The 27061-nt window shown below is 37.5% G+C and overlaps 2 protein-coding genes and 1 long non-coding RNA gene across 11 annotated transcripts in view; 1 reads left to right on the top strand and 2 right to left on the bottom strand.

Annotated features, from left to right (window-relative positions):
- INTS12 (integrator complex subunit 12) overlaps positions 1 to 11639 on the bottom strand; it is a 35141-nt gene extending 23502 nt beyond the window's left edge. For 2 of the 4 annotated variants that reach the window (XM_042935773.1, XM_042935772.1), the window contains exons 1-2: positions 11558 to 11639; positions 3027 to 3191 (exon numbers count right to left, since the gene is read on the bottom strand). In XM_042935773.1, the coding sequence (XP_042791707.1) occupies positions 3027 to 3182 (156 nt within the window). In that variant the 5' untranslated portion in view covers positions 3183 to 3191; positions 11558 to 11639. The other 2 variants (XM_042935774.1, XM_042935775.1) reach the window with 2 other exon arrangements.
- Positions 11640 to 11704: 65 nt separating this feature from the next.
- The window catches only part of GSTCD (glutathione S-transferase C-terminal domain containing), a 130125-nt gene continuing 114768 nt past the window's right edge, over positions 11705 to 27061 (top strand). For 2 of the 4 annotated variants that reach the window (XM_042935771.1, XM_042935768.1), the window contains exons 1-3: positions 11705 to 11930; positions 21382 to 21819; positions 22687 to 23142. In XM_042935771.1, the coding sequence (XP_042791705.1) occupies positions 21403 to 21819; positions 22687 to 23142 (873 nt within the window). In that variant the 5' untranslated portion in view covers positions 11705 to 11930; positions 21382 to 21402. Of the gene's footprint in view, positions 11931 to 13752; positions 13825 to 13913; positions 14007 to 21381; positions 21820 to 22686; positions 23143 to 27061 lie in introns of those variants that run through there. The other 2 variants (XM_042935769.1, XM_042935770.1) reach the window with 2 other exon arrangements.
- LOC122217987 lies at positions 18952 to 25832 on the bottom strand. 3 transcript variants are annotated; one of them, XR_006201789.1, is made up of 4 exons: positions 25662 to 25832; positions 21665 to 21814; positions 21460 to 21552; positions 18952 to 19073 (listed from the first exon to the last, which is right to left on the bottom strand). It is a non-coding gene; the product is annotated as an uncharacterized LOC122217987 (long non-coding RNA). The 3 variants fall into 3 exon arrangements; XR_006201790.1 differs by lacking the exon at positions 25662 to 25832 and adding an exon at positions 24732 to 25013; XR_006201791.1 differs by lacking the exon at positions 18952 to 19073 and adding an exon at positions 21125 to 21291.

Raw genomic sequence — 27061 nt, 5'->3', positions numbered from 1 at the left:
CACATCCTCTTTTTACTTTTAGACATTCTAATAGGTATATAATAGTGTATTACTATGGATTCAATTTCCATTTACCTAATGTCTAATGATGTTGAATAGTTTTTCAAGTGCTTGTCTACCATACGTTATTTTGTTTAGAAGTTTTTATTAAAATGTTTTGTCCTTTTTAAAAAATGGAGTTGTTTGTTTTATTAATGACTCTAAAAAAAGTTCTCTATAGGTTCTGGATACAAGTCCTTCATCAGACATATAATTTACAAATATTTTCACCCAGTCTCTGGCTTGTCTTTTTTTTATTTAAAAAATTTTTTTTTTCTTTTTAACATTTGATTAGTTTTTGAGAGAGAGAGAGAGACAGAGTACGAGCAGGGGAGGGGCAGACAGCAAGACAGAATCCACGAAGCAGGCTGCAGGCTATGAGCTGTCAGCACAGAGCCTGATGTGGGACTTGAACACATGAAACACGAGATCATAACCTGAGCCGAAGTCAGATGCTTAATGGACTGAGCTACCCAGGCACCCCTGACTTGTCTTCTTACTCTGTTTTATGCTTCCAATCCTTGTTCTTACATTACCACTTTGCAGATATTTACACTTGCTATGTATTACTAATAGTATAAAAAGTTTATGTATAAGATACCTCTTGGAATCGCCCTTCAAAAAAGGAGGGCATTTCCTACCATTCTAAATAAAACTAGCACATCTGAGTGCAGTCTACTTTTTTGAGACAGCAGATAAATGTAGAAAAATACAAATAGGAACGATATACATTAGATTCAGAACAGTAGCAACCTCCAAGGAGGAAGAAATGGGGAAGGGATAAAGAATGGGGCTTTCGATTTCTTGGTAGTTGCACTTGATTTATTGTGCTGTCTAGAGGAGGTGTTGGCAAACTGAGGCCTGGAGGCCAAATCTGGCCTATTGCCTGTTTTTTATAAATAACGTTACATTAGAACACAGCAATACTCATTCATTTTATGTATTATCTGTGGCACTTGCATGCGACCATGGCAGAATTAGATTGTTGTGCCAGAGACCATGTGGCCCACAAAGCCTAAAATATTTACTATTTGATACTTTACAGAAAGTTTGGTGACCATTCATGTAGACTTAGGAAAGGGATGGAAAAAATGTTAGCAATGCAGATTAATTTAAAAGTGTAACATAAAAAAACGAAAAACATAATCTTGTAGACATTTGAAAACTATTATCTAATTCAGCAAAAAAGTTACAAGTCATTGGCGGAGGAGTTAAGTTCTAAGTTTTTTGTTTTTTTTTTTTTAAGTTTATTTTGAGAGAGGTTAGGAGCAAGAGGGGGAGGGGCAGAGAGAGGGAGAAAGAAAACCCCAACATGGGGCTAGAACTGACGAACAAGGAGATCAAGACCTGGGCTGAAATCCTGAGTCAGACATTTAACTGACTGGGTCCCATCTAAGTTCATTACTTCACATAGGACTTACTGAACGATGTAAATGAAGATATCAACTGATTTTTATGTTGCAATTACACTTGGAGAGCCAGCTGTCAATGTTTGTAAGCATACCACTGCCTCCAGGTGATTCTCTCTCTAGAGATGTAAATGGCAGCTGAAGGCTACAATGAAATGAATCTACGGTTTTTAAATACCTGACAGTATTTTCTCTAAACTGATCAATAAGAAGTAACTCTAGTTAGAAATCTAAGGGCAGGAGGCTTTTTAATCAAAACAAATTTTTCATGTACTTTAATAGATGAACTTCTGTTTGAGAATCTCAAAATACAGTACTGCTTCTTTAGTAATAATAGGTTTTACCTATTGGGATATTATCAACATTCAGAGCAGAATGAACTTACTAGTGTGTTTTGTAGAGCTGTATAATTTGGCAAGTTTGAACTCACTGAATTTACCAGAATGAGAATGGTAGAAGAAATGAGGACACAATGGCGCTACTATTCAAAGGGCAATAAAAAGGCTTGAGAATACTAGAGCTAGTGTTGGGCACTGAGTCTGGGACTTGGGCCTGTCTTTAATTTGAGATTGTGGGTTAGACTGAGCTAGTGATGTAATCCTGTCTTCCTTTTCTCATCTTGTTATCTGGGTCCAAAGACCTGGATGACTTTGGAGTTTCAGGGCTCTAGAGCTTTGGAAAGGTTTGAAAGAATGTCTCAGGTATTACAAATATAATAAATGCTGCCATTCACTAAGAGCCTATTATGTACCGGGTAGATACTGCACTAGGTGGCTTACATGCTTTATCTCATTTAATTTTCACAATTTTGCAAGGTAATCCTTATTACCTCCATTCTACTAATGAAGAAATAGAGGCTGGGGGAAATGAAGTTACTGTGTACCTTGGTTTCCTTATTTTTAAATGAAAATAAATAACACCTATTTCAAAAGATCATTATCACAATTAAAATTAATTATACACACACACCAAGCAGAAAAATACCTGAAACACAATAAATGTTCAAGATACATTATCTATTACTACACAACTAGTAAGAGGCAAACTGGGATTCAAAACAGGTTTGTCTGGTTCCAAAATGTATACTCTTTTCACATAAAGTTGTTTGGCTGCTTTGTCATTATCAAAGTTGGAGCCACATAGTTGTCATAATTTATCCATATACCTCCTTTTCCCCTTAAAGTATCCTATCCATATTCAATGTACTTCATTGCAAACTTTGTCCTTTTACTTCATTAAACATTAAAACATTAGAGAATAATTACAAGTCACGGTTTCATCCAGTAGCTTAAAATTTTGGGGGGATGAGAAACAATTAGAAATTAAATCATAAATAAGTAGGTTTCCCTACACATAAAGTAGAACAGAGTATCCCTCACACCCAGCTAACTTTTCCATGTAGAGTAAAAGTTCTCTGAAAACATGAAGGAAGAATAGAACACTAAAGAATATAATTTCTTCATGCCACAATGAAAGATTATTTTGGCAGGGAGACTGTTTTAAGATGATCTAAATATTAACACTGTTCTACTGCAGGCCTTACAAAACTCCCCCCAAGCTTTTAATTCTTGCAGGTACCTTTTGAGATGGACGGTAACTTGAATCAATGCCCCGAGCCAAAGATTCATCAAGTAGTGCCTTTAGCTTTTCTGCAGAATCTTTACTTTTTGAATGTAAGAAGCCAAGTGCTTTCAAAAAAATAGGATCAAGTTCCAAGTTCACAGCAGCAGCCATTGCAAACACCTGAAGAAAATAAGAAAGGGGGGATTAATTTAGAGACAATAAGCAATTATCTATGTTAAAGTTTATCTATCAGGTTCTTTTATTTATAATAGGTAATACTGTGCCCATTATACAAAATCTGAAACATCAGAAGAAAAGTAAATTTCCTTGTTATTCCTACCAACTTCGTTTCCCCTGAAGCAAGAACCTTATCAGTGTTGTGTGTATCCAGACCATGAATTCAAATTCAAATCCTGAATTTGAAATGCAGATAAGCTCCTCCCTGCCACAGAGCACCTTCCTCAGGGTTTTAAAATATACACTTACAGTTCAGTGTACAGGAACTTGATGTGTTTAGGTCAGGTTTACCATATGTCAAAATTTCTTCTCTCAAACCTTATTTCCATTACCAAAAAAAAAAAAAAAAAAAAAAAAAAAAGATTTGAGGTGGCGAGGCATGGCAGGAGAACAATGGTTAAAGGAAACATCAGGTGATGAGCTAAAGGTCATTGCTGCAACTTTAACCTCAACTACCTTTTTTAAATCTCCTTAGTCCTCAACTCCATTCTTGAATGCCTCAGAAAACATACTAAGATAATCTATTGGACTACATTTAGATTGTGGTATCTCATGCATTAACCTACTTTTAAAAAGCAAGGTCTCTGAGGAATGGTGCCATAGTTACTACCAAAAAATTATATATACATAATATAATTTATATACATAATATAAAATCTCTCCCATAGGGCCTGTGATAATGTTCTGTGTCATTAGCTTAAAATACAGTGAAGATGTACATCAAAGGCTTATGAAATTCCAAAACATTAAAAAATTTTGTTTTCAGCTAATACCAATGCTATCATGTGGTTCTAATTCTTGTGTCACTTTTTCAAATATTACCCCAGGCAAGGAATTATTAAAATAAAAATGTATACTTTGTGTTCAATCCTTTGATCAATATTCTAGGGCTTGAAACTGTCTTCTATCCTTGAGGTTAATAATGTAATAATGCAACACACATGTACTGTTAGAGTTAAAGATCTATCAGCAATTCCACAGTAATCTCTCATTTTCAGGGGTTTATAAAGCCATTAAACCTTGCTGTAGGTTGAATCTTGGCATATGAAAGTTCAGACTAAAGATGAATTTTGTTTGTTCCTTCCCCATCTACTTCTCCCCAATCCCTTTCCAACTTTGACAGGAAACACACCCCCACACCTACAGGCTTTTTTTTTTTTTTTTTTTTAGTTTTCAAGACGGTATTAGATACCTTTCTGATAGCCTCAAAATTATTGTCAAATTCCGTACTCTAATGAAACACCTGAATCATCCATGAATCCCAAAGCCAATACTAAAAGGACAATTATCTACCTCAAACAGTTGTATTAGTAATTTAATGAAAACTGAGAAGCAATCTGTCACTTAAGACTATATTATTACATACATCATCTATGTAGATGATAGGTACAGAAAGGTTTTTTTTAAATTTACTCATGGTATAGGCTGATTACTATACATATTTTCTGGAGAATAGCTCCTCATTAAAATGTCCATGATGAAAAGAGTAAACCTGCCATTCCTCCTGAGTGCTCAAGGGGAATATGGCCTAACCTTTTTATTGACCAAACTTTTTATAGTTAAAAAGCACAGCATTTACTTATCCAGAACAATCTGTTTTATGAGGTGCTGACCAAAGGGCTAATATGGAGAAGAATCCTTCCAATATACTAGAAAAACAATTCCTTGAAATTTCTATGCTGGAAACCAGAAGCAAGGTATTTACTGTTACGTATTTCCATAATCACAGACAAAAGGTTTGTGTTACAGATTAGGTGACAAGAGTCAGTGCCTAGCTTATAAGACTACAGAAGTCATGTCATCAACACCAACATTCCAACTGGAACCTTGGAATCTGTTCTTTTTATATTATCCTGCAGTTATAAAACTGAATAGGCTTTGTACCCATGCCCTAAATTACTAACATGTCTCAAAGGTCTTAATAGTGGAATATAGGGAAAAAATATAAGAATTTCTATTTTTAATTTTTTATTAAAAATACGCTATTAATACACAGAATGATAGCAGTGTAGACATATAATTGATAACACATATAATGAAGTGTGCTCAATTTCACCCTCAGGGAATGATGAGACAAGTTTGGAGGCCAATGCTTTAGTCTATCCAGCAACTGCTAGTTTTCCTTTCCCTAGTATGTATACATCAAGGCTGCTTAAGGTACAAACTACCTTTCCGTAGAAAGGCCTTCCAGTACTTTCATTCAGCTAAGCCCTTCCCTCCCTCCACAATAACTTCATTGCTGGCTGCCCATAATCTTCTAGCCCCTACTCATTATCTATATATTCCCCTATATTTTCTACCTTGTTTTTCAAGCACTCCTTGCATCTCTTTACCTTTACTATTTCCCCCACTACATCTCCTTTTTACCATGGTCTCTCAAGTGGTACTCCTTCGACTTCCTACTCAAAGAGCAAAGAGGTCTACAGAGATCTTATTCCATATAGCTGCTTTTGGAGAAACATTCCATGGCCACCATTTATCAACATCTTCCCTTGAAATCTATACCTATACCTTCCTGGTTGCTAAGGTATGGAACATTTGCACTAGGCTCATCTTCTTACTTCTCCCCACTGTCGTCTCTGGCAATTTTAGCATCTATATTGATGATCTTCTCCAGCTTCCTAGTTTACTTAGATCTTCAATCCCAAAGAGCTTCATCTTCAGCCACCAAAGCCTGAAAGTAGCCACAATTATTCTCCTTTTTTTGACTATAATCTTGTATCTTTTTATCTCTTCCACTGTTTTCACTAAGGAACCTCTGCAAGGTACCAGGTCAACCTTCCTTTATTTTGCCTCCTCCCCCTGTCCCCCATTTCTTTCCTTGCATTCCACCTGCATTTTGAATTTATAGAGGCCTCCAGTTTCTTAGTTCCCTCTGCTTTCTCCTTATTGGCACCTCCTTGCCTCAACTTCTTTCCCACATCAAACAGAAAACAGTATTTGGGCCTAAAATAAAACACTCAGTTACATGTTTTACCCTATATATTTTAGTTTTCTATCTTACTTTTCCTCACTTTTTTTTTTTTTTTTTTTTTTTTTACCGTTTATTTATTTATTTTGAGAGAGACAGAGACAGTGCAAGTCGGGTAGAGGCAGAGAGAGAGAGGAAGAGAGAGAGAATCCCAAGCAGGCTTTGCACCATCAGCACAGAGCAGGATGCAGGACTCAAACCCACAAAACAGTGAGATCATGACCTGAGCTGAAATCAAGAGTTGGATGCTCAACCGACTAAGCCACCCAGGTGCCCCTCCTCACCCTTTTATATTGCTTTCTCTAGTTTCTATTACTTCTCTTTTCTTACGGACAAATGCACACATAGTAAAATTTATTTTTCAGCTACTGAAGTCCTTAAAGAGGTCAGCAACTAATTTCTCAATTTATCTCCTTTATTATTATAACCAAAAATATTTTCCTGGAGTTGTACCAAATTATGTTAACTTTTATATAGTTCCTTCCCTGTATATTCCAAAATCCATGACCAAAACAGACTGGAAAAGAGCCATATATCATTCTTACTGAGGATTAGAGCTAAGAATTCACTCCCACCAATACCACTACTATCCCATTCCTAGGTTATTGACATTTTTTAAAGTAGTAATTACTAATTTTCTGACATTCTTTTTTTTAAAGCAACACCTAGATTTTAAATTAATTCTACATTTAAAGCATTAAGTTTCTTTCATGTATCTATATCTGTATATATCTATTTATATATATATATACACACCTAGGACTTGTTTTTTAGAATTCTAATCCTCAGTGAGAATTCTTAGCTCATGATAGGAATCATCTATGGCAAATGCATATAGCACAGAAATTCCCACTAAACAGTGACCTCTTTTTCCCACCTCTATCCATCTAGATTTATCTGCAGTATGTCATTAAAAAAATTTTTTAATGCTTATTTATTTTTGAGACAGAGGACAGAGCATGAGTGGCAGAGGGGGAGAGAAAGAGGGAGACAGAGAACTCATAGCAGCCTCCAGGCTCTGCGCTGTCAGCACAGAGCCCAACGCAGGGCTCAAACCCACGAACTGTGAGATCATGACCTGAGACAAAGTTGGACTCTTAACCAACAGAGCCACCCAGACGCCCCTACAGTATGTCATTTTACTTCCTGTCCTATATTTCATGGTCCAGCCTTTCAAAGACTCTCTTCTCTAAACACCCGTGTTCTATAGTCCTATAATTTCATCTACTTTCTAGCCATCCATCCTGTTATTTACCTTCTCCCTGCCTGCACCCAAACTCTTAAATGCAGCTGAGAGGAATACATACTCTGCATCTGTAGAGTCACCAATCTCATCTAGGCACTCAATACAATTTAGCAATCCTATCATGCTTCTCTCCTCAACTCACTTCCCTACTTTCTGCCAAGATCAGTTACACTTTCTCCGTTTTCCTTGAAACTGCTACAGTATCTCAGTAGATGTCTTCACCAATTTCACAGAGAAGACAAAAGCTGTCAGAGAGAAACTAAATCAACATCCTGCCACTACATCTACAAACTTACCTGCACCCATCCTTTCCTTTTTCCCACCTGATAAATGAAGAGGTGGCTCTCCATGTAATGCTACCTGTAACTGGATTCTACCTTTTCCTTCCCCATCTGGACCCTGAACTACGGATTATTTACTATGTCCTCTCCATCACCCTCTCTCTCTTTCTTTCTACTGGCATCTTTTCATTTACATTTAAATATATTCAAGCCTCTTCTATCCGGTCTTCCTCATTTCATAGCAAAACTTCCTTCAGAAAGTCATCCTCATTCTATACTCCCTTTTTTCATTCTTCTACTTATGCTGCATTTAATCCTGCAATTTGGCGTTTGTCCCACCATTCCGTCCATGAAAATGTTCTCACCACCGTATTCATAGCTTTAGGTAAACAGATCTTGTTTTTTTCCTCCTACTTCTTTCTTAGCCTTTTTGTAGGTTCCTATTCCACTTCAACTTAAGTGAGTTCTGGGTCTCTTCTTGTCTCACTCTACACCTTTCTCTCAAAATGTGACATCTGGATCAGAAGCACAGGCATTACCTGGGAGCCTGTTAGAAATGCAAACTCTTGGTCTCTACCATGAGACCAACTGAAGAAAAAACTCCGGGCCCAGAAATCTGTATTAAGCCTTCAAAGTGATTCTGATCCACTCTAAAAGCTTGAGAATTACTGTGCTAGACAATCTGATATATACTCTTTTGCCACGGATTATAAATTTATCTCTCTGGCCCATCTATCTCTTCCAAGATCCAAATGCCAGCTTTAAATGGGTATCTCACTGGTGCCTCCTATTCAACATGTCCCTAACAGAGCCACTCATAACCTCTTCTTCTGTCTCCCAACCAGATCTTCTAGCATTCCCTCTCTCAAATGATACTTAACCCCACTGCTCCAGCCAGAACCTGAGTATCAGCTACTCCTCCTACTTCCTGAACCCTCACCCTACACCCTTGTGTTCAGTCGCCAAACTTCCTAAATATACCTCAAATTCATCTACTTTTTTCGATCCTTGCTACCACCACCCTAGACCAAGCTATCACCACCTATTATCTGGCCTACCATATTAGCTTGATCAGTCTCCCCACAATCACTCTTGTCCCTCTCTATACCTTTCTGTATTATTCACTGGGTTAAAATGCCCTCTGCACTTCTTGCTGTCCAAAGGTTAAAGAACGAGATCCTTAACGAGGTCTCTAATGCCCTACATGATCTGGTAGTACATGTAAAATAGTTACAAGAGTACCTGGCACAGAGTACACACTCATTAAATACCATCTAGTATCTCAGACTATTCCCACTCCTCACTCACTGTTGTAGTCACATAATTTAGTTTAAGTCTTTCAACATATCATACGCTCTCACCTCAGCACATCAGTAGAAAGTGTCCCATACCCATCTTATTCATCCTTCACATCTCAGTATTTTTTTTCCCCACACTTCCCAAATAAAATAAGAAGTCTTACTGTTATTCTGTTCCCAAACATCCTGGAAGTTTGGAATAGTTACTATACTGTTAATTATGTAAACAGTCTTTCTCACTAGAATGTAAATTCCCTGAGGATGAGCACAGGATTGATCTTACCCGCTGCTGTTAACTGTGTGCCTAGCAGAGTACCTGGCAGGTAGTGGGTATTCATTAAATGCTGGCCAAGTGAATACACAGTATTCATTTCCTCTTTCAAAAACTTTCTCCTCCGTGATTTCGATTACGCTTAACTTTTCTGGTTCTTCTCTTCTATCTATCTCTGGCTACTCTTACTCTGGTTCATCTTTTCAGCCCTGTCACTCTTGGTATTGCCCAAGTATCTGTTCTCATCTATCTTTTTTAGTTCTGCTTCCACTTTCTTCCTGGGTTATCTTCTATTTATGTTTTTAATTTAACTGTCATCTTTAGGCAGATGGTTTCACATTTTTCACCACTCCAATCTCACTTAAACTCAAATCCCACATTTCCAATTGCTGAGTAGGTATGTCTACCTGGTTGCCCAATTTAGTTATGACTAAAATCGGTATTATGAATACCTTCCTCCAAAAGTTCCTTGTCCTGCACGTTTTTCAATGAACGACACAACTTTCTGTTAATCTAGTCTGAGGCCTAAATCACATATTAATGTTCCTGAAACATATTTTCCTTTCCTTCTTATTTTTCTTCTTCAAAAATTAAAACTCCCTACTGCCTTCAAAATAAAGCCTAATCTCTTGGCCTACCATTTATAAAAGACAATTCATTAACTGGCACAAAAACTTTAAATCTTCATATACAGATTCTCTTTACAGCAGCGCCATTAGCTGGCCTTGACACCTCTACTCACTTTTTCTGTCTGGGAAGCTTTTTACCTATTTTTAGATGTCCAAATTCTATGTTCAAATATTACTTCTCACGAGGACTCTATTCTCAGCTGGTATGTCCTTCTCCACCCCAAATACTAATAATCTCTCCCTCCTAGGATATCTAGTAGTGCTTTCTCATGGTACTAGGACTTTCTACCTTGAATCATACTCTTTTTTTCCCCCACAAGTGTTATATTCCCTATAAACCTCTGAGTACCTTATGAGGGAGAGTCTACATTTATCTTTTTGCCTATTACTTTGCTACTTTGCAAAGTACCAAAAATAATGGCTATAGAATTATTAGGGATCAAAGTAAAGTGTAATGGTCTTTTCTCTCCTTCTACACAATTCTAACCACTTACGAAGTCCCTTTACAAAAAGAGCAACAAGAAACTCAAATCCATCTTCCATGCACCTAACCCCCTAAGCCTCACAAGCATCAAAAAAGCAAAAGCAAAATAAACAAAACCACCTCGGTCTTGACTAGAGACCTGTACAGTGTTCCTACCTGCAATACTTTCTTCCTACTCCTTTACCTGGCTTAAATTCATTAATCCCGTTAGACTGTAACTCCATGAGGGCAGGGTCTTATGCAGTTAACATAGTTTGAAACTTAGACTCTCAAAAATATTTATTGAATGAATGAACTAGGTTTTGTTTAAATGTCATTTTCTAGGGCGTCTGTTATCTCTCCAACCCAAATTGGATATTCGTTTCTTACCCTACATGCCAATCTTAAACACACACACACACACACACACACACACACACACACACATCCAAAGTTGATCATCTGCATGTGCACAAGATAAAGGAAACTGAACTTATTCACACCGAGTGCAATATTAGGGTTGCCATCTCCTAAACGGCTTTGCCCTTTATGTCTTTGGAGGCTCTTGCAACCTTCTACTAAAAATCTTTTTAAAGATGCTGTCCGTTTCATTCCTCTACTGAATTCTTGGCCTTGAGTTATACTGATATCTTAGGGACACGTCTGGAAATGCAGGGAAAGCGGAAAGACCACGATTCCAAACCAACCAAGTGACGGACTAGCTGAAAAGCGACAGCGGACACTCAGAAAAAAGAATCTCAAGCCTTTGATCAAAGCATGACACACCGAAGGCCTAGCACGGAGGGAAGGTCTTTGAGGGAGCCGGAGGAAGGGGGGAGGCGGAAAGAGGGAGCTGCATAGAGAAGTCGCCAAAACCTTCCGAGGAAGGTCCGAGACGGGGTTCTGGAGACCTAGTCCCTGGGGCCGTGCCCTAGATAGGCGAACCCGCAACAGACTCGGAGGAAGCACAGCCCTCACCGAAGGGAGAGAGCGGTCAGCCTGGGGCACGCGACCGCCCGCAAATTACGAAGTTTCCCCCTAAAGAGCGAGGAAACTAAGACTCCACGGAACTACTCTCACACCTCGCCCCTCGCGGAGGTCTCGAGCCTCCCAGAGGCGGCTGGGAGCCGGGTAGCTCGTCACAACTCACCGCTCCGCCCCGCTACTCCGTCCGTTCCCGGAGGCTCCTTCCGAACCGGTCCCGGAACTAGCCGGCTCCGAGGAGGGGGAAAAAAAGGTTCCTGCAGCAGTGTGAGGAGGGAAACTTTTTGGCTGTGCGACGGAAGGAAGTGACGTTACCCCCGGTTTCCGGTCCGCCGGATTATGAATGACGGCCGGCAGGGCTGTTTCCAAGACACTGTGCCTGTTGTTTCTCCCCTGGCCTCTCTGGCAGCCAGTGGCCTCTTGGGCGAAGACTCGCAGAAGCGGCCTCGGAAACCTGGCTCGCGCGGGGCGGGAAGGCGCAGGCGGCTCGTGTCGCTGACACGCTCACCCTCCGTGCCTGGCCGCGCCTCTGCGACCAGGTAAAGAGGGCGCTCAGGCCGCCGGCTTCGCAGTCCCCCGATCCCCCTGACTACTCTTTGCATCCGGAGGCGACTGGGCTGACGATGCGGGATGGAGAGGAGGTGGTGGGAAGGGCAAGGGCGTGGAATTAGTGTCCGATGTCTCTCCAGTGCTGGGGTCCCTCAACCTCTTTGACAGCCACAGCTTCTGAGGGTGCTGGTGGAGGCTCCGGGCCCCTTCTCAGATTTCCCAGGGCAAAATTTCCGGTCCTCGTGGGTTCCTCTGCTGATGGGGGAATGGAGCAGCTTCTGTTTGCAGCAGTCTGTGGAGTCGTTTGCCTTTTGCTGCGAAGTGTAGTTTTAAGACCTTTTGGCAGGCTGTAACTTTTTTTTTCTCTTTGACACTTTGTTTTCCATTCCATGCCTTCCTGGTTGGAGAAAGAAGTTGTATGTGAATACTGCCTAACAGTTGCTCCAAAGGATTTGCTTGGGGGGGGGGGGGGGATTTGTTTCTGTTACCCTAGCAAAACTGTTTAAGTTCGGTTTTAAACTTCTGTGTGGAAAGTTTGAGTTTAACTGGCACGGAAATTGCTTTGGCTTTAGAAACGCCCGTACTTCCCATCCAACTCTACCTGGTTTGAGATTAGGTGCCTTGTCTTTTTCCTTTTATTCTTAATCCCGGGATTCCATTTCTTGTTATAAATTCTTGAATGTCAAGGAAATTCCAGCATTTAATAGTATATCTTGTGCTAAATTAATGATTTAACAAAATACTGCTTTTCCAAGCTTATCTATAGAAACAGTATTAAAGGAGAAAAAAAGCTGGCACGAGTTAGTGACGTGGCAATTGTAAACATGGTCATTTAAATATTGTGAAAATAAATTCTTTGTTGTAAATACAACCGAATGATTTGCTGTCATATTTAATAAATCAAACTTTAAGCTATGTGAGTTTTTTTTTTTGTTTTGTTTTTTAAATGCCTGGTGGGGAGTTTACTAAGAGGATTGCTTTAAGCATACTCATGTGAAATTATGTTTGAGTTATACCTGAAGACATTTTAAAAGGTCTAACTTTAAAAATAAGTCTGAGAAGAAATCAATGAGATTTGAGAATTGCTTTATCAGTTCTTCTATTTATTTTTTTACACTTCTACATGTTTACCTGCTTTAAGCAAAGCTCAAACTTGAACTTCTGTAATAGTGGGCCTGTCACGGTTTAAAAACAACAACCCTGTGTTTAGTATGTAGCTTTGGTTATTACCCTTGATTTGAAATAAGAACAAGTACTGAGTATCCAATCAGCCTTTCTATAATAGGAACAATTTAGCAGACCTTGAAACTTAACAAATTCTATAGACCAGTCAACTAAAACATCTGTAGTATACACAATTCCTTAGTGTAAGTTTTTATCTTCAGGTATTTAAAGTAGCCCACTGAATCCTGTTATGATTAGTACTTAGAATACAAGGTTTTAAAACCATTTAGATCATAACAAGCCTAGATATTGTTTGCTGTGGGGATTCAGTAATTTTATTTCAGGCTTGCTGTCTTTTTTGTTTGTTTGTTTGTTTTGATGTTTACTTATTTATTTTTTGAGAGAGAAAGAGAGAACACAAGTCGGGGAAAGGCAGAGAGGGAGAGTGAGACTCAGAATCTGAAGCAGTCTCCAGGTTCTGAGCTGTCAGCACATAGCCCTATGCTGGGCTCGAACCCACGAACTGTGAGATCATGACCTGACCTGAAGTCAGACGCTCAACCGACTGAGTCACCCAAAGCACCTCAGGCTTGCATTTTATGCTGTGATCTCCATTAATTATGAGGTCAGACATAGCTGCAAGCATTATGATTCTGTAGCAGAAGATGATTCCCTGATTCACCAGAGAGCTGACATACTTCCCTTATGGCTAAAGTTACAGTAAGCTTTTTTACTTTTAAACAGTTTTTCTGCACTTCTTACCCAGATAACAAAACAGCTAATTTTAATTATTGAACTTTGTCCTCTAGGACTTAACTATATGTATCCCCATGGTACATAATGTAATGAGGACTGAAGCAGCTTGGGTTTTTTCTTTCCTTTTTTAACCTTTAGTATCTAAGGTAATTAGCTGCTGTCTAACCCTATATGAGCAAGCTTTTTTATACATATAGATAGTAAGAAAATGGGGTAGGATTTGCAACCAAATTGTGTTATTTTTGTGAAATGCATAAAACACAAGCTAAGCTCTAATATTCATAATGTTGAACATTTGATGTAGTAAGGAATTAAAAGGGTTTAAATTTTAATCTTTAAGAAAATTGAATTTGTAATTTCATACCTGTAAACTGTGGTGAACTATTTATTTTGTACAATATAAACAGTTAACATGCAAGTTAGGGTATTACGCATTCAACCATTTTGTGACTTTGTGGCTTTCAGCCTCAGTAACAGATTTTTTATGGGAGGGTGGGGGAGGGGAAACTTCAATTCAATAAAAATCCCTTACCTTTCTTGAGAAGTTTGGAAGTATAAAGTATAATTTGTGGATTGCCAGTCAAAATTTGTTTTTTAATAGTATCAGTGGATAAGAAATTTTGAGATAAATTACAAATGAATAATAATAGCTGGTATTTATTTACAGGCTTACTAATGTGATAGGCATTGTTAGGTTCTCACAGCACACTATATGGTAAATCTGATGTTATTGCCCCCATTTTATAAATGAGGAAGCAAAGGCACAGAAAAGTTATATTGCTATTAAATATCAGAACCAGGATTTGAACCCCGTTAGTCACCTCCAGAGAGTCTAGGCTCTTATCCATTACTTTATATTTCTTGGTGTATAAATATTCTACTTATTAAGTGTATAGAATCCATTTCAGCTCCTAGCTCTCTTGACTGAGTAGCAGTACACACAAAAACTATAAGTTTGGATGGATTCTAGTTACACTTATTCCAATTCAGCTCACCGAGGTCCTCTTGTTTCTTCATTTCGATTTAATGGTGTCAAGAAGAATGAGGCTCATGTACCAAGACTAAAGTTCTTAATAGCATTGTCATTACAACGATTACTGATACTCATTTATGTACATTCATTCATTTCTTAAACTAAAGTTTGAGTACTGATAAGCATTGGAGATAGAAGGTCAGGTAATAAGTGCTATAAAGCAAAAAAAAAGGGGGCACCTGGGTGGCTCTGTTGAGTGTCCTAACTCTTGATTTTGGCTTTAGGTCATGATCTTAGGGTCCTGAGATCAAGCCTCTCGATCTCATGACTGAGCCCCACGTGTTGGGTCTGTGCTGAGCATGGAGCCTGCTTAAGATTCTCTTGCTGTCCCTCTGCCCCTCTCCCCAACTCAGGCGCTAGCTTGCTCTCTCTAAAAAAATTAAATTAAAAAAAGGAAAAGGATAAGGGGCTAGGAGGTAATGGGAGTCCTTTTTCAATTCAGGTTGTCAGGGAAGGTCTGTTCTTGAATTAATATTCAGACACCTCAATGAAGTGAAGGAGCAAACTAGGCCTAAGGAATAGCAGACACGAAAAAAATTCTCCAGTGGAGCATTCCTGGCTTCTTTTAAGAACAGCAGGGAGAACTGGAGAGGAGTGGGTGGGCAAGAGGGAGCAGAGGTAAGGGATCAGGTCAGAATAAGGATAGTTAGGGTCATGGCAAACTATAGGCCATGATAGGAAATTTGGATTTCAAGTGTTTTGGGGAGCCACTGGATGGTTGTGAGCAGGGGGTGTGATCTGATTTATGTGTTTAAAGGATCATTCTGACAATTGGAGAGTGGACTGATGTGTGGAGAGTGGAAGAAAATAGTTAATAGATGTTTGTAGTAGTCTTTATAAGAGCTGGTGATGACTTAGGTTAGTTGATAGTGGTAGAGGTGCTAAGAAGTTGGATTTAGCATATATTTCAAAAGTAGAAATGGTAGGTTAGAGAGAAAAAACAAGTTGAGTGAGACTTCAGAATTAAGGGCCTGAGCATCTGGGTGAATGGTGTTGCCATTTTATCAATAAGGGACTGCTAATGGGAGAAAAACAGGTTTAGAAAAATGTCTAAGGGAAGATGTCAAGTACAATATAGGAATCTGAAGTTCAGGGGAAAGGGTGTCCCTGAGATAAAAATTGGGAGTCATAGATGATATTTATACCTATGGTGCTGGAGGTCACCTAGAATAATAGTACTGTTATATTGTCAGTTGTGGCCCATTAATGGGTCGTGAAGTCAATTTACTGAATACTAACCAAAATTAAAAAAAAAAAAAAAGGATGAAAGGAAGGAAGAAAAGCACAGGATTAAAAATAGCAGATACATCCCATGTAGTAGGGTATTTCTTTGTGATTCTTGTGTTTCAGTTTTATTCAGTGTATAATGAGTTGCATTAAAAAAAAAGTCTTATTGTGTGGCATAATTAAAACTTTGAAAGCCAGTGGGGTGCCTGGGTGGCTCAGTCGGTTGAGTGTGGGACTTCAGCTCAGGTTATGGTCTTGCAGTTCGTGGGTTTGAGCCTTGTGTTGGGCTTTGTGCTGACAAATAGCTCAGAGCCTGGAGCCTTCTTCAGATTCTGTATCTCTCTCTCTTTCCCTCTCCCCTGCTCATGCTCTGCCTCTCTCTGTCTCTCAAAAATAAATAAATGTTAAAAAAAATTAAAAAAAAAAAAACAACAACTTTGAAAGCCAGTAATCAAAGGAGTGAGTGTAGCTAAGAATAGGCCAAAGTACTGAACCACAAATTACTAAGGTCTGTGGAGGATCCAAAAAAGAGAATTAGGAAGGAACTACCAAAAATCTTGTCAAATGATTGCCTTTAGGGGCATCTGGGTTTTTAGGGGCACCTGGGTGGCTCAGTTGGTTGAGCATCCAACTTTGGCTCAGGTCACCATCTCAAGTTTCTTGGGGGTTCGAGCCCCACGTCAGGCTCTGTGCTGACAGCTCATAGCCTGGAGCCTGCTTGGGATCTGTGTTTCCCTCTCTCTTCCCCTCCCTGCTTGCACTCTGTCTCCCTCTCTCTCAGAAATAAATAAACATAAAAAAAAAAAAAAATTAGAACAGGTTTTTATCAAGGATTACTGAGACCAGCACAATTGCTTAGAATAACAATTTCTGATGAGCTTCACTTTGGTGGAATTGTTGCTCAATAAAGTTGCCATATGCTTCACTTTATGAAATTTTAAATTTATAAAACAGTTCTATTTATATTAGAAAAATGGCTATTCCTGAATGTTTGCAGATAAGATCCCTTTGTAGATTCAATTAATGCTTTTGAATTGATGGATAGTTCTTATCCATGTGTTGGAACTAAAATGTACTTGTAAGGATTGTGAAGATTAGAAGTAATGTATAAAAGGTGTATGTGTTTAGCACATAGTTGGTGGACAATCAAATGTACGTAGGATTACTTAGAATTATATTCTTTGTTCACTCATTTAACATTTATTAAGCTATCAAATTCCATGCATAGTGATAATTTCTTATATGAAAAAAACAATATTTTGTTACAGTGGTGTACTTTTTGGTCTTTACCTATTATGTAATATATAACTTACCTATGTATCCATTATGTACTATTTAGTTGCCATAGATCCAGTCTTGAATTTTGAGCACAAAACTTTCAAACTTTTTTTCAGCTTCTGAACAAGTATGCTTATTTTCAATACATTTAGTATATTTTTTCTTTCTCTTTATATATACACATGCATGAAGTGAAGTAGTAAAATGCTTTTCGAGTTTAAAAACCCCATGAAACTCATTTACCTTTTCATATGTGACATACTTCAATTTATCAAGACCACGATATGTTAATTAGAATGAGAATGCAAAAAAAAAAAAAAAAAGGTAAATGCCTAAAATGTTAAACCTGTGACTGCTTCAGTTATGTTTAAAAATATCTATGAGGGGCGCCTGGGTGGCGCAGTCGGTTAAGCGTCCGACTTCAGCCAGGTCACGATCTCGCGGTCTGTGAGTTCGAGCCCCGCGTCAGGCTCTGGGCTGATGGCTCGGAGCCTGGAGCCTGTTTCCGATTCTGTGTCTCCCTCTCTCTCTGCCCCTCCCCCGTTCATGCTCTGTCTCTCTCTGTCCCAAAAATAAATAAAAAACGTTGAAAAAAAAATTAAAAAAAAAAAAAAATATCTATGAAGAGTCACAAGTAATGAAATCAGGCTTAAATATTTTCTTTTCCCTTTTTATTTCCTCAGCAGCATTCCCAAACAAACTGGCATATCCAGGGAATAGATGTACCCTCCATCAGCTCTGTTTAGCAGCCAAGTCTGTGGTTTTTGTCAGCTATTTTCTCTCTCTGTCTCAGGAGTAGTTAGAGTGTGGCACCTGTCAAGGCTGAGCAAATGACACTACTTCTGTGCTTGGCAGGAACGTAATATGGAGTAACAGGAGCTGCCCCAGGAACCCCGGAAACCCCAAAGATGATTCTATAGTGCCTACCTTTTTAAAGCTCATGACATAAAAATAATTCTGTAAGGAATCTCTAGGTAGAAATGGAGAAGAAAAAAAGAGAAGAGGGTTTTCTCTTGCCTATGATGTTTGCAAACTTAAAAACTGTGTTCTACTGTCTTGAAAAACACATAGTACAAGCCAAAAACATATATCAAATTTGTACAGGTTTGCTAATACTTAATATTTATTTTAGAAATTATGTTAGTACTTAATGGGAAGAAATTGCCCAGGGAGAGTAATTTTTTAACTCCAAGATCATTAAGTAACATTTTTAATCTCCCAGGGGGGGAAAAAAAACACAACACACCAACATCTATATTGGAAAAATAAATTATGTTAAGAATCAACAGTACTTTGCATTTTCTCTCCGGCATCTCATTAATTTTTAGATATCTCCATGGGCAGGTTATTGCTATTTTGTTTTGTTGACATTTAGCATTTATTAAGAGCTCACAGTGACAAAAGTTTATAAAATATGTAAAAAAGCCTATTCTCAAGGTACTTATTCTTGGAAAGTAGCAAATAATACATGTACTCTAATTTTTTAATTTCTAAATCACAAGTTGTAAAAGAGCATGACATTGTTTTCAGTTTTGTTTTTATTTTTATTTTTTAAAGAGCAGGACTAATCTCATAATTACTATTTCCTAGACTGCTGGGCAAACGAGGAAATCAATCATGTTTTCTTTCAAATCTGCTTCTTGAAGCATTTAGGGATCTTCTGTATAGTATCGCACTATCAGCAGAGAGAATTAAGAAGATCAGTAAATTATCAGCGGTAGATTTACAGGAACAAACTCCTCAAAGAAATGATTAGTTTCCTAGAAAAGGTGGTTTCTTTTGCCTGTGAGCTTTAATAAGCACCCTTTAGTAGTTTGTTTTAAAGCAAACTGCAGGTGCAAAAAAAAAAAAAAAAATTAAAATTAAAAAAAAAGCTAAGCTTGGGAGAAAATGGTTTCCATGGGTAAAAAAGTTGTTGCTTCTAAATCACATGAAATAATTTTTCCCTAGATAATCTTTTAAAGAAGTAACAAAACATTGTGCAGATCTGTTATGTTTTACTAAAAGAAATACAAAATAAAATAGTAGTGATTACTTGCATTATCAAAAGTTTCTCCAAGACAACACTTTACTTACTATATTGCTTTGTTATAATGAATTATTAGCTCTTTAACAAAAAACCTGAGGACCAAGACACTTAAAAATATTTGTTTTGCTTTCAATTAAAAAAACTAAGGAATTTAGAATATAAAGGAAATTTAGTATTTTTTAAGATTTCCTAAATTTCAGAGTACACTAATATTTCAGAGTACACTTAAAAGAAAGTTTCAGGTGTACTCTTTAAAGGCTTTTAAAATAATTTTTCCTCTACCATCTTCCTATTACAGCTTTCCATCGTGAATGCTTTTAAAGAGTGCCATCTAGTGTTAAGTTTGGAATTGTGATTTATGGATTAGAACACGGGAATTTTAGACCCAGGAAATGTAGAAATCAAACAAAGAGTCATCATAATTGACAATATTCTTAAAGAGTATGACTTGAAAACACCCATCAATAATTTGATCTCAAGATTGTGTATGTTTGCATCTTTAAAATAACCAGTGTGTGTATGTATCCATGCATTCATTCAACAAATACTTCTTGATTTTATCTATCTATCTATCTATCTATCTATCTAATCTATCTATCTTCAGGTTCTGTTTTAGGCAGAGCAGTACACAAAACAAAATTTCTGCTCTCATGGAACATTCTCTCTGTGGGAAACAAAATATATAGTATACTACGCAGTGCTAAGTGTGGAGAAAAGCACAGAAAGGTTGTTTTCAGGGAGGATGGGGGTTGGGGTTTTCAGTTTACATACAGCAGCCAGAGATCATCTCAATAAGAAGTTGACATTTAAGTAAATACTTGAAGGAGATGAGGGAGTATTCCAGGCACTGGAACCCACTGCAAAGGCGGGAGTGTATCTAGGGTTTTAAAGGAATAACAAGCCACTCTGGCTGGGGCATTGAGTGATCAGATCAAGGAGATCTTTGTAGGCCATTGTAAGGAGCTTTGCCTTTTTTCTGAATAGGATGGGAAGCTATGGAGTGTTTGAGTAGAGTAGTGACATGATCTTACTCCATTTTTAACAGGATCACTTTGGATACTATGTTGAGAATAGAACAGAGGGGGAGGTAGGATGGAAAGCAAGGTTAGAAGATAGTTGCTGTAATACAGAAGAGAGGTGATTGTGGCTTGGATCACAGTGGAAACAATGAAGATGGTGTGGAAATAAACAGATTTGAGATATATGTTGAGGAACCAAAGTAAGTTTTTAATGGATTGGTTATGGAGGTGTTAAAGAAAAGAGTAATTAAGAATGATTTCAGGTGTTTGGCTGAACCACTAGAAGGATGGTGCTGCATTAACTGAGATGGGGAGGATACATGAGGAGCAGGTTTAGGGTGTGGGGGTGAATGATTTTGGACATGTTAACTTTGTGATATCTTGGTTGTCAACATCTGAGTTATGGGGAAACTTCAAATCTTTTTCTGTTGTGATTCAGCACGCTCATCATAATCAAAACTCACTTACTTTAGGAGAATTTATTTCTCATGAGGGAATGAATATCTATCCCCCCTCTCCAATTATTATATCGTAGAGTCATAAAACAGCAGCTATTTGGAGGCCCAGCATGGCCAAAGCTTCTCCAGACAGCTCCCAGTATTCTTGGTTACTTCTTATTTCCTATTCTATTCATTTCTTGTTCTTACCTGTAGTGAGACCCCAAAGTACTTGATTGGGAGGGTTCTACTGCAGAGCACCTGGGGTATGCTTATTTTAGAGGGGTGTAAAATCACCTCTAAGACTAGTTAATTGCACCGGGTGGAAATCTTTCTTTTGGAAGCCATGTATTCAGTCCAGGAACAAATTCTCGTAGAATCGTACCTATCACAAATCCTTGCTGATTTCTAGAAAAAGTTTTAAAATATTCGTCTTTTATTTCAGCTTCTAAATTACTATATTCTAAGGTCTATTAACCACTTTTATTTATGCTTCAGGTGACCCAATGAAAGAGGAAAATGAAAGGCATTAAGAAAAGTCTTACAGAAGAATATCTATACTTGGACTTTTCTCACCAAATGGAAGGATGTATCTTTCCTCTTCATACATCTGTAACTTTATTTTTGTTATCATACTGTGACTGCAAAATCTTCAAAGTTGGCTTAGTCCTCACAAAAGAAAGCACAGATATTTCACTAAAAAATGTAGTGCCCCAGGATGTTGAAATACAGATTATTTCAAAGCAAGAACTTCCAGCAATAGTCCAGAATTGCTGTTTACCTGCAGTAGTAGAAAAACCAGACAATTTCTGTAGAGCAGGACTTGCTGTTGTACTGAGACACATAATCCAGAAATCATATGAAGCTGACCCCTCAAAGAAGGAAATTTTGGAACTTCTGGGTTTTAAGAAGACTTGCTTGAAAGCCTGTGCTGAAGTAAGTATAATCCCCTTTCTGTTATTTAAAGCCATAAAACGATAACACATTCAGTCGAGCATTTATTTTAACTTTCTGTAGGAGGCTAAAATTGCGTTTATTTAAAAAACCTATAGTAAGCAAGGAAATAAAGTAGCCCTTCATGTATGCCAATATTTCAGTGCAATGATGAGAAGTAAGAATTTAAGATTTAAATTGTGAGGTTTGGAGACATTATTTCTAGAGAATGACTTTTTAAAAAAATCTTTTGTTTTAATTACATTGAGAATTTTTATTTTTTGTTTTATTTTTTTAATTTTTATTTATTTTTTATATATTTATTTTTTTAAATATATGAAATTTATTGTCAAATTGGTTTCCGTACAACACCCAGTGCTCATCCCAAAAGATGCCCTCTTCAATACCCATCACCCACCCTCCTCTCCCTCCCACCCCCCATCAGCCCTCAGTTTGTTTTCAGTTTTTAAGTCTCTTATGCTTCAGCTCTTTCCCACTCTAACCTCTCTTTTTTTTTTATATATTGAGAATTTTTAAATGAAACTTTACACATGAACAGGAGCTCTAGTACCACTGCTTTGAAAATTGTAGTTTTTAGGGATGGATGGACTTTGAAGGCTTTGAGAAGGAAGGATTTATTCAGTAAGAGGATGCTCGAGGTGAGCATGTATTCCCAGGTATAGGAATGCATGACCATTGTTTAGTGTTGTCACTTTTGAAGCACTGTACTAGCATAAAAGCCTAGCCCAGGGATGGTTTAGCTCAAGGCTTACATTGTCAAAACCAGTCTTATTTCCCAACAGAAAATTTTCTTCAAGCTATGTTGACAGTAAAGAATCCTTTAATCTCTTGTTTTGTTTTATTTTGCAGGTTAGTCAGTGGACCAGGCTATGCGAACTCACCATCCCTTTAGCTATTGAGAATTTTCTCAAAGAGTCTTCTGACCAGCACCCAACTATCCCTGCAGAAATACTGCAGCTAGAGAGAAAGCTCAGTGAGCCCGTTAGAGTGCATAATGATGACAAACTCCGTCGCCAGAAGCTGAAGCAACAGAAGGCTGCTGGGGTTGGGCCTGCCCATGCTAAGAGCAAGGTCCTTAGACAAGAAACATCTGAAGAGTTGGACTCTTCATCCAAGAGCCTGGAACTGCAAGTGGCATTCTCAAAGCTCGCAGTGTACGAAGAACCAGCTACTACCAACAGGGAGCCTTCTCACATCAGAAAAGCAAAAGTGTCTGACCTTCCGTCTCTGGAGCATGTGTTTGCAGAAGGCCTGTACTTCACTCTGGCAGATATCGTGCTCTTGCCCTGTATCCATCATTTTTTGGTAAGGGTTATCGAGAGTGTATATGTTACTGTAAGTTTCAGTCTATGAAATTGCCTAGGCTTGCATTCCTATTCCATTTCTTACTATTATTATGCTTCTGGGCGAGTAATTAATATCTGTCTGCATCTTCTTATCTGTGAAATAGAGATAATACTACCTATCTAGTAGGATCAGTATGAGGAATAAGTGACAATTTATGTGAAGTGTGAGCAGTGTTGGGCACATGGTGAGCTCTCATTAAGTGTTCGTAATTATTAGGACTTTTAATTTTGAGTTGCTAAAATTTAGCAGTCATTATTATGATTAATTTCAAATTGCTCCTGTGATTCCCTTCAAATATTAGAAGTTCCAGTATTAAAACACTAAAAAATCTTGCCAGCTATATTTTAGAATTAAATAGCTACTTAAGATACTAATTACATTATGTTGAGTATTATTAAATCAAAAATATTTTATCATTATGTCTGTGCTTCTCTGTTCCTTATAAGATTACAGAAGGTAGCTATTCAGTGTTGTGGGAGAATATAAATGGAAAATTTTCTTTCCTAGTATGAGTGTGTGTGTGTGTGTGTGTGTGTGTGTGTGTGTGTATTTTTCTCTCTGTGGAGGAAAAAAGAACACGGTGAAAATAATATTAGAGTGAACATGGGAAGCTATAGCTCTCCTCAGCTTTCCACTTGGCTTTCAAGAGCTGCATTTTTCTTGCTTGGAAGTGTTTCACCCTTCCCCCTAAAAAGGAATCAGATATCAGATTTTGTTCTCATGTATCATCAAGACTTCAGGTATCTCTAGTGACAAATGAGAAAAGATTTCTAATGAAAATCTATTTGGAGGCCAGTGCTCCACCAGTAAGTTAGGTGGTATTGATTGGCATTTTCTTAAAGGTAAGATTAGAAACCAAAGTAACTTTAGATGTTGATTAACATTTTAAATGTCATATGTGTGCATACTATCCACAGAGCTCAGTGGGGAGAAAACATCAACTTTTTTTTTCTAGTCATTAGACTAGATTTCTAGATTTCTAATTTAGATTTCTAAATTCTCTTGCTCCTGACCCTCCCCTTTATTAACAATGCCAGTCATTAGACCAGTCATTTGATACATATGATGAAATACTGTTGGTATTTGTGGCTTCTTGGTCCTCTCAGATAACTTTGTTTTTAATTTTGTAAGAATGGAATCAAAATGCCACATCATTCATTTATTCATTTGAGAAACTTACTGAAAGCCTACTGTATATATCAGGCACTGTTATAAGCACTGGAGATAGAGTGATGAACAAAACAGATAAAGTCCCGGACCTCATGGAGTTAATATTCTACTAGGGGAAGATGGAAATGAACAAGTAAACAAATTATACATATATATATATATATATATATATATATATATACACACACACACACACACATACATATATATGTGTGTATATATACACACATATATATGTATATATACATATACACACATATATATATACATACATATATAAATAAAATAATAATGGTACAAAGAAAATAAAACAAAGTGATAGAGAAGATGAGTACCTGCTTTCAAACTCAACAAAACAAGTATAAAATTGGATTTACCTGTATGAAGCTGATTTTAGAGCATTGTCCAAACATCCAGTTTCAGCTGGTTTGTGTTTGATTTTAGTTTAATTTACATGCTATTTACCGAATTAGGATCAATTGATGCTGAAGTATTTTTAATTGAGAGGGATTTTTTTTCCACCCTCTCCATTCAGGCAGGACATCTATTAACTACTACGGAGTAAGTTTACCTAATACTACTGAAGAATTCTGTTCTTAGTTTAAAATAGGGGAAAACTTGTATATTCAGCCTTTTTTTTATTAACCCATATTCTATGATTCCATTTTTCTCTTTTGGCATTTACATGTAAACTAATTCTCACAATATTTTCCTTTGTATTTTTCTTGGATCTGCGGTTTCTTTTAGGGTTTAATCTTTCTTTTCCAAAGCCTTGATATTATTTCTGTTATGTTTATTTTGCTCCCTTAAGTCATCTTGGGTTACGAAGCAGTTCAGGTAGTGACTATGATACAGAACATTTATGCTTGCATTACCAAACATTGAGGTGATGGAGTGGCATTTCAAATGACAAAAATCACAATCAAGTTCATGGTCAGGAATGAAAGTTAAGTTACTAGGCTTGAATCAGAAACATAGAGCCGAACCTAGAGCAGGGATATTTAGCCAAAGGAATAAGGCCAACAATATAAAAGAGAAGCCAATTTTGCTAACTCAAGTTTTGGAATACCAGAGGTCAAAATTAGAAGAGCTTGGGAAAATACACTGTTCTATTGAACAGAATAAAGTCAAAGATGCAAACAGTAGTAAATAGAGTGGCCATCCTGCTCCAAGCTTTTCCTTCTCAGTGCATATTAGTTTGCAAAGATAACCCAATAGCCCAGTGCTTTGTCATGGAAGGTGCCTGATAAAGCCCTCTCCAGAAAGTTTAGGAATTCATCTTGAAAGAAATAAATTAAAATGCACACCTCTTATGATTTCCCTTCTTTAAGTCATTTTCCAGCATCTTCTAGTAGTTAGGATAGCAACCACATGGGAGGAATAGCAATGAATAGCAACACTGGTGCAAAATCCTGCTGTTCCCTGATAATAGAAAATTATATAGTTATTTTTAAGTTGCTACTGGTAAGCAAGTATACTTTGATAGGACTATCTACAAGATTATTCTACTCCTGGGCACCTGGGTGGCTCATTTGTTAAGCATATGACTTCAGCTCAGGTCACAATCTAATGGTTTGTGAGTTCGAGTCCCACATCAGTAAGCTTGTGTCCTGCATGGGGTGAGCATGAGCCCCGCTTTGGGTAAAACACGAGCCCCACTTCGGGTGAGCCCCTTTTCTCTCTCTTTCTTCCTCTGCCCTGTCTTAGACTCTCTTTCTCTTTCTGCCCCTCATTCACTTGCACTCACTCTCTCCCTCTGTCTCTCTCAAAAAAAATATTCTCCTTTAAGACAAAATTTGCCATTTCATAAAATATTTTCATAATTTGAACACGATTTAACCTTTTACATGTTAACTTCTAATGCTTTGAATTGATTTTTTAAAAAGTATGACACGTATTGCTAACGTAAAATTATTGTAGAAATTGATTTTTAAGCAAAAGTACATATATTAAATGTCTCTTTCACCATCCCCATTGACATAAAATTAGGAATAAAGTGGGAATCTTACTATCAGCCAGCATATTGCAAACAACATGGAGGCTGCTTATTTAGTGGTTAATGTGTATATTCTATATCCTCTCCTATGCATTAGGTCCTTAAGAGTTTTCAGGTTTTTTTTTTTTTTTTTTTAATGTTTATTTGATTTTGAAAGAGAGAGAGAGGGAGGGAAGGGCAGAGAGAGAGGGAGACAAAGGATCTGAAGCAGGCTCTGTGCTGACAGCAGAGAGCTTGACACAGGGCTCGAACTCACGAGCTGTGAGATTATGACCTGAGCCAAAGTTGGACACTTAACCAAGTGAGCCACCCAGGCACCCCAAGAGTTTTCAGTTTTAATAACCCACCAGTTCTAATCTATAAGTAAAAAAGACAGAATCGGGATTATATTTCCATTTAGACAGATCATTTACTGCTTACATTGCTCACCTAAGTATTTATTTGTTGTGACATATTTTCAAAAGAGTAAACATGGCTAAAAAATGATATAAAGTACAAAACATTTTATATAATAGGTGATTGGAAAGTGATGCAGTGGAGGAGATACTTAGATAGATGTAACATCTTGCTTCTCTCCAGACAAGTTTTGCTCTCCTTTATTATAATTAACTACAAAGCCATTAGCGTTTCATTTTGTGCTCTTGGTAGCAGTAGTTTTTTATTTATTAGTTTAAGAATAAATGATCTTATTTTCTTGTCTTTAAGTAATTA

Source organism: Panthera leo, chromosome B1, assembly GCF_018350215.1.
Source record: "Panthera leo isolate Ple1 chromosome B1, P.leo_Ple1_pat1.1, whole genome shotgun sequence".
Taxonomy (NCBI): Eukaryota; Metazoa; Chordata; class Mammalia; order Carnivora; family Felidae; genus Panthera; species Panthera leo.
The sequence above is the reverse complement of the archived record's forward strand: the minus strand, read 5'-3'. Positions and strand labels throughout refer to the sequence as shown.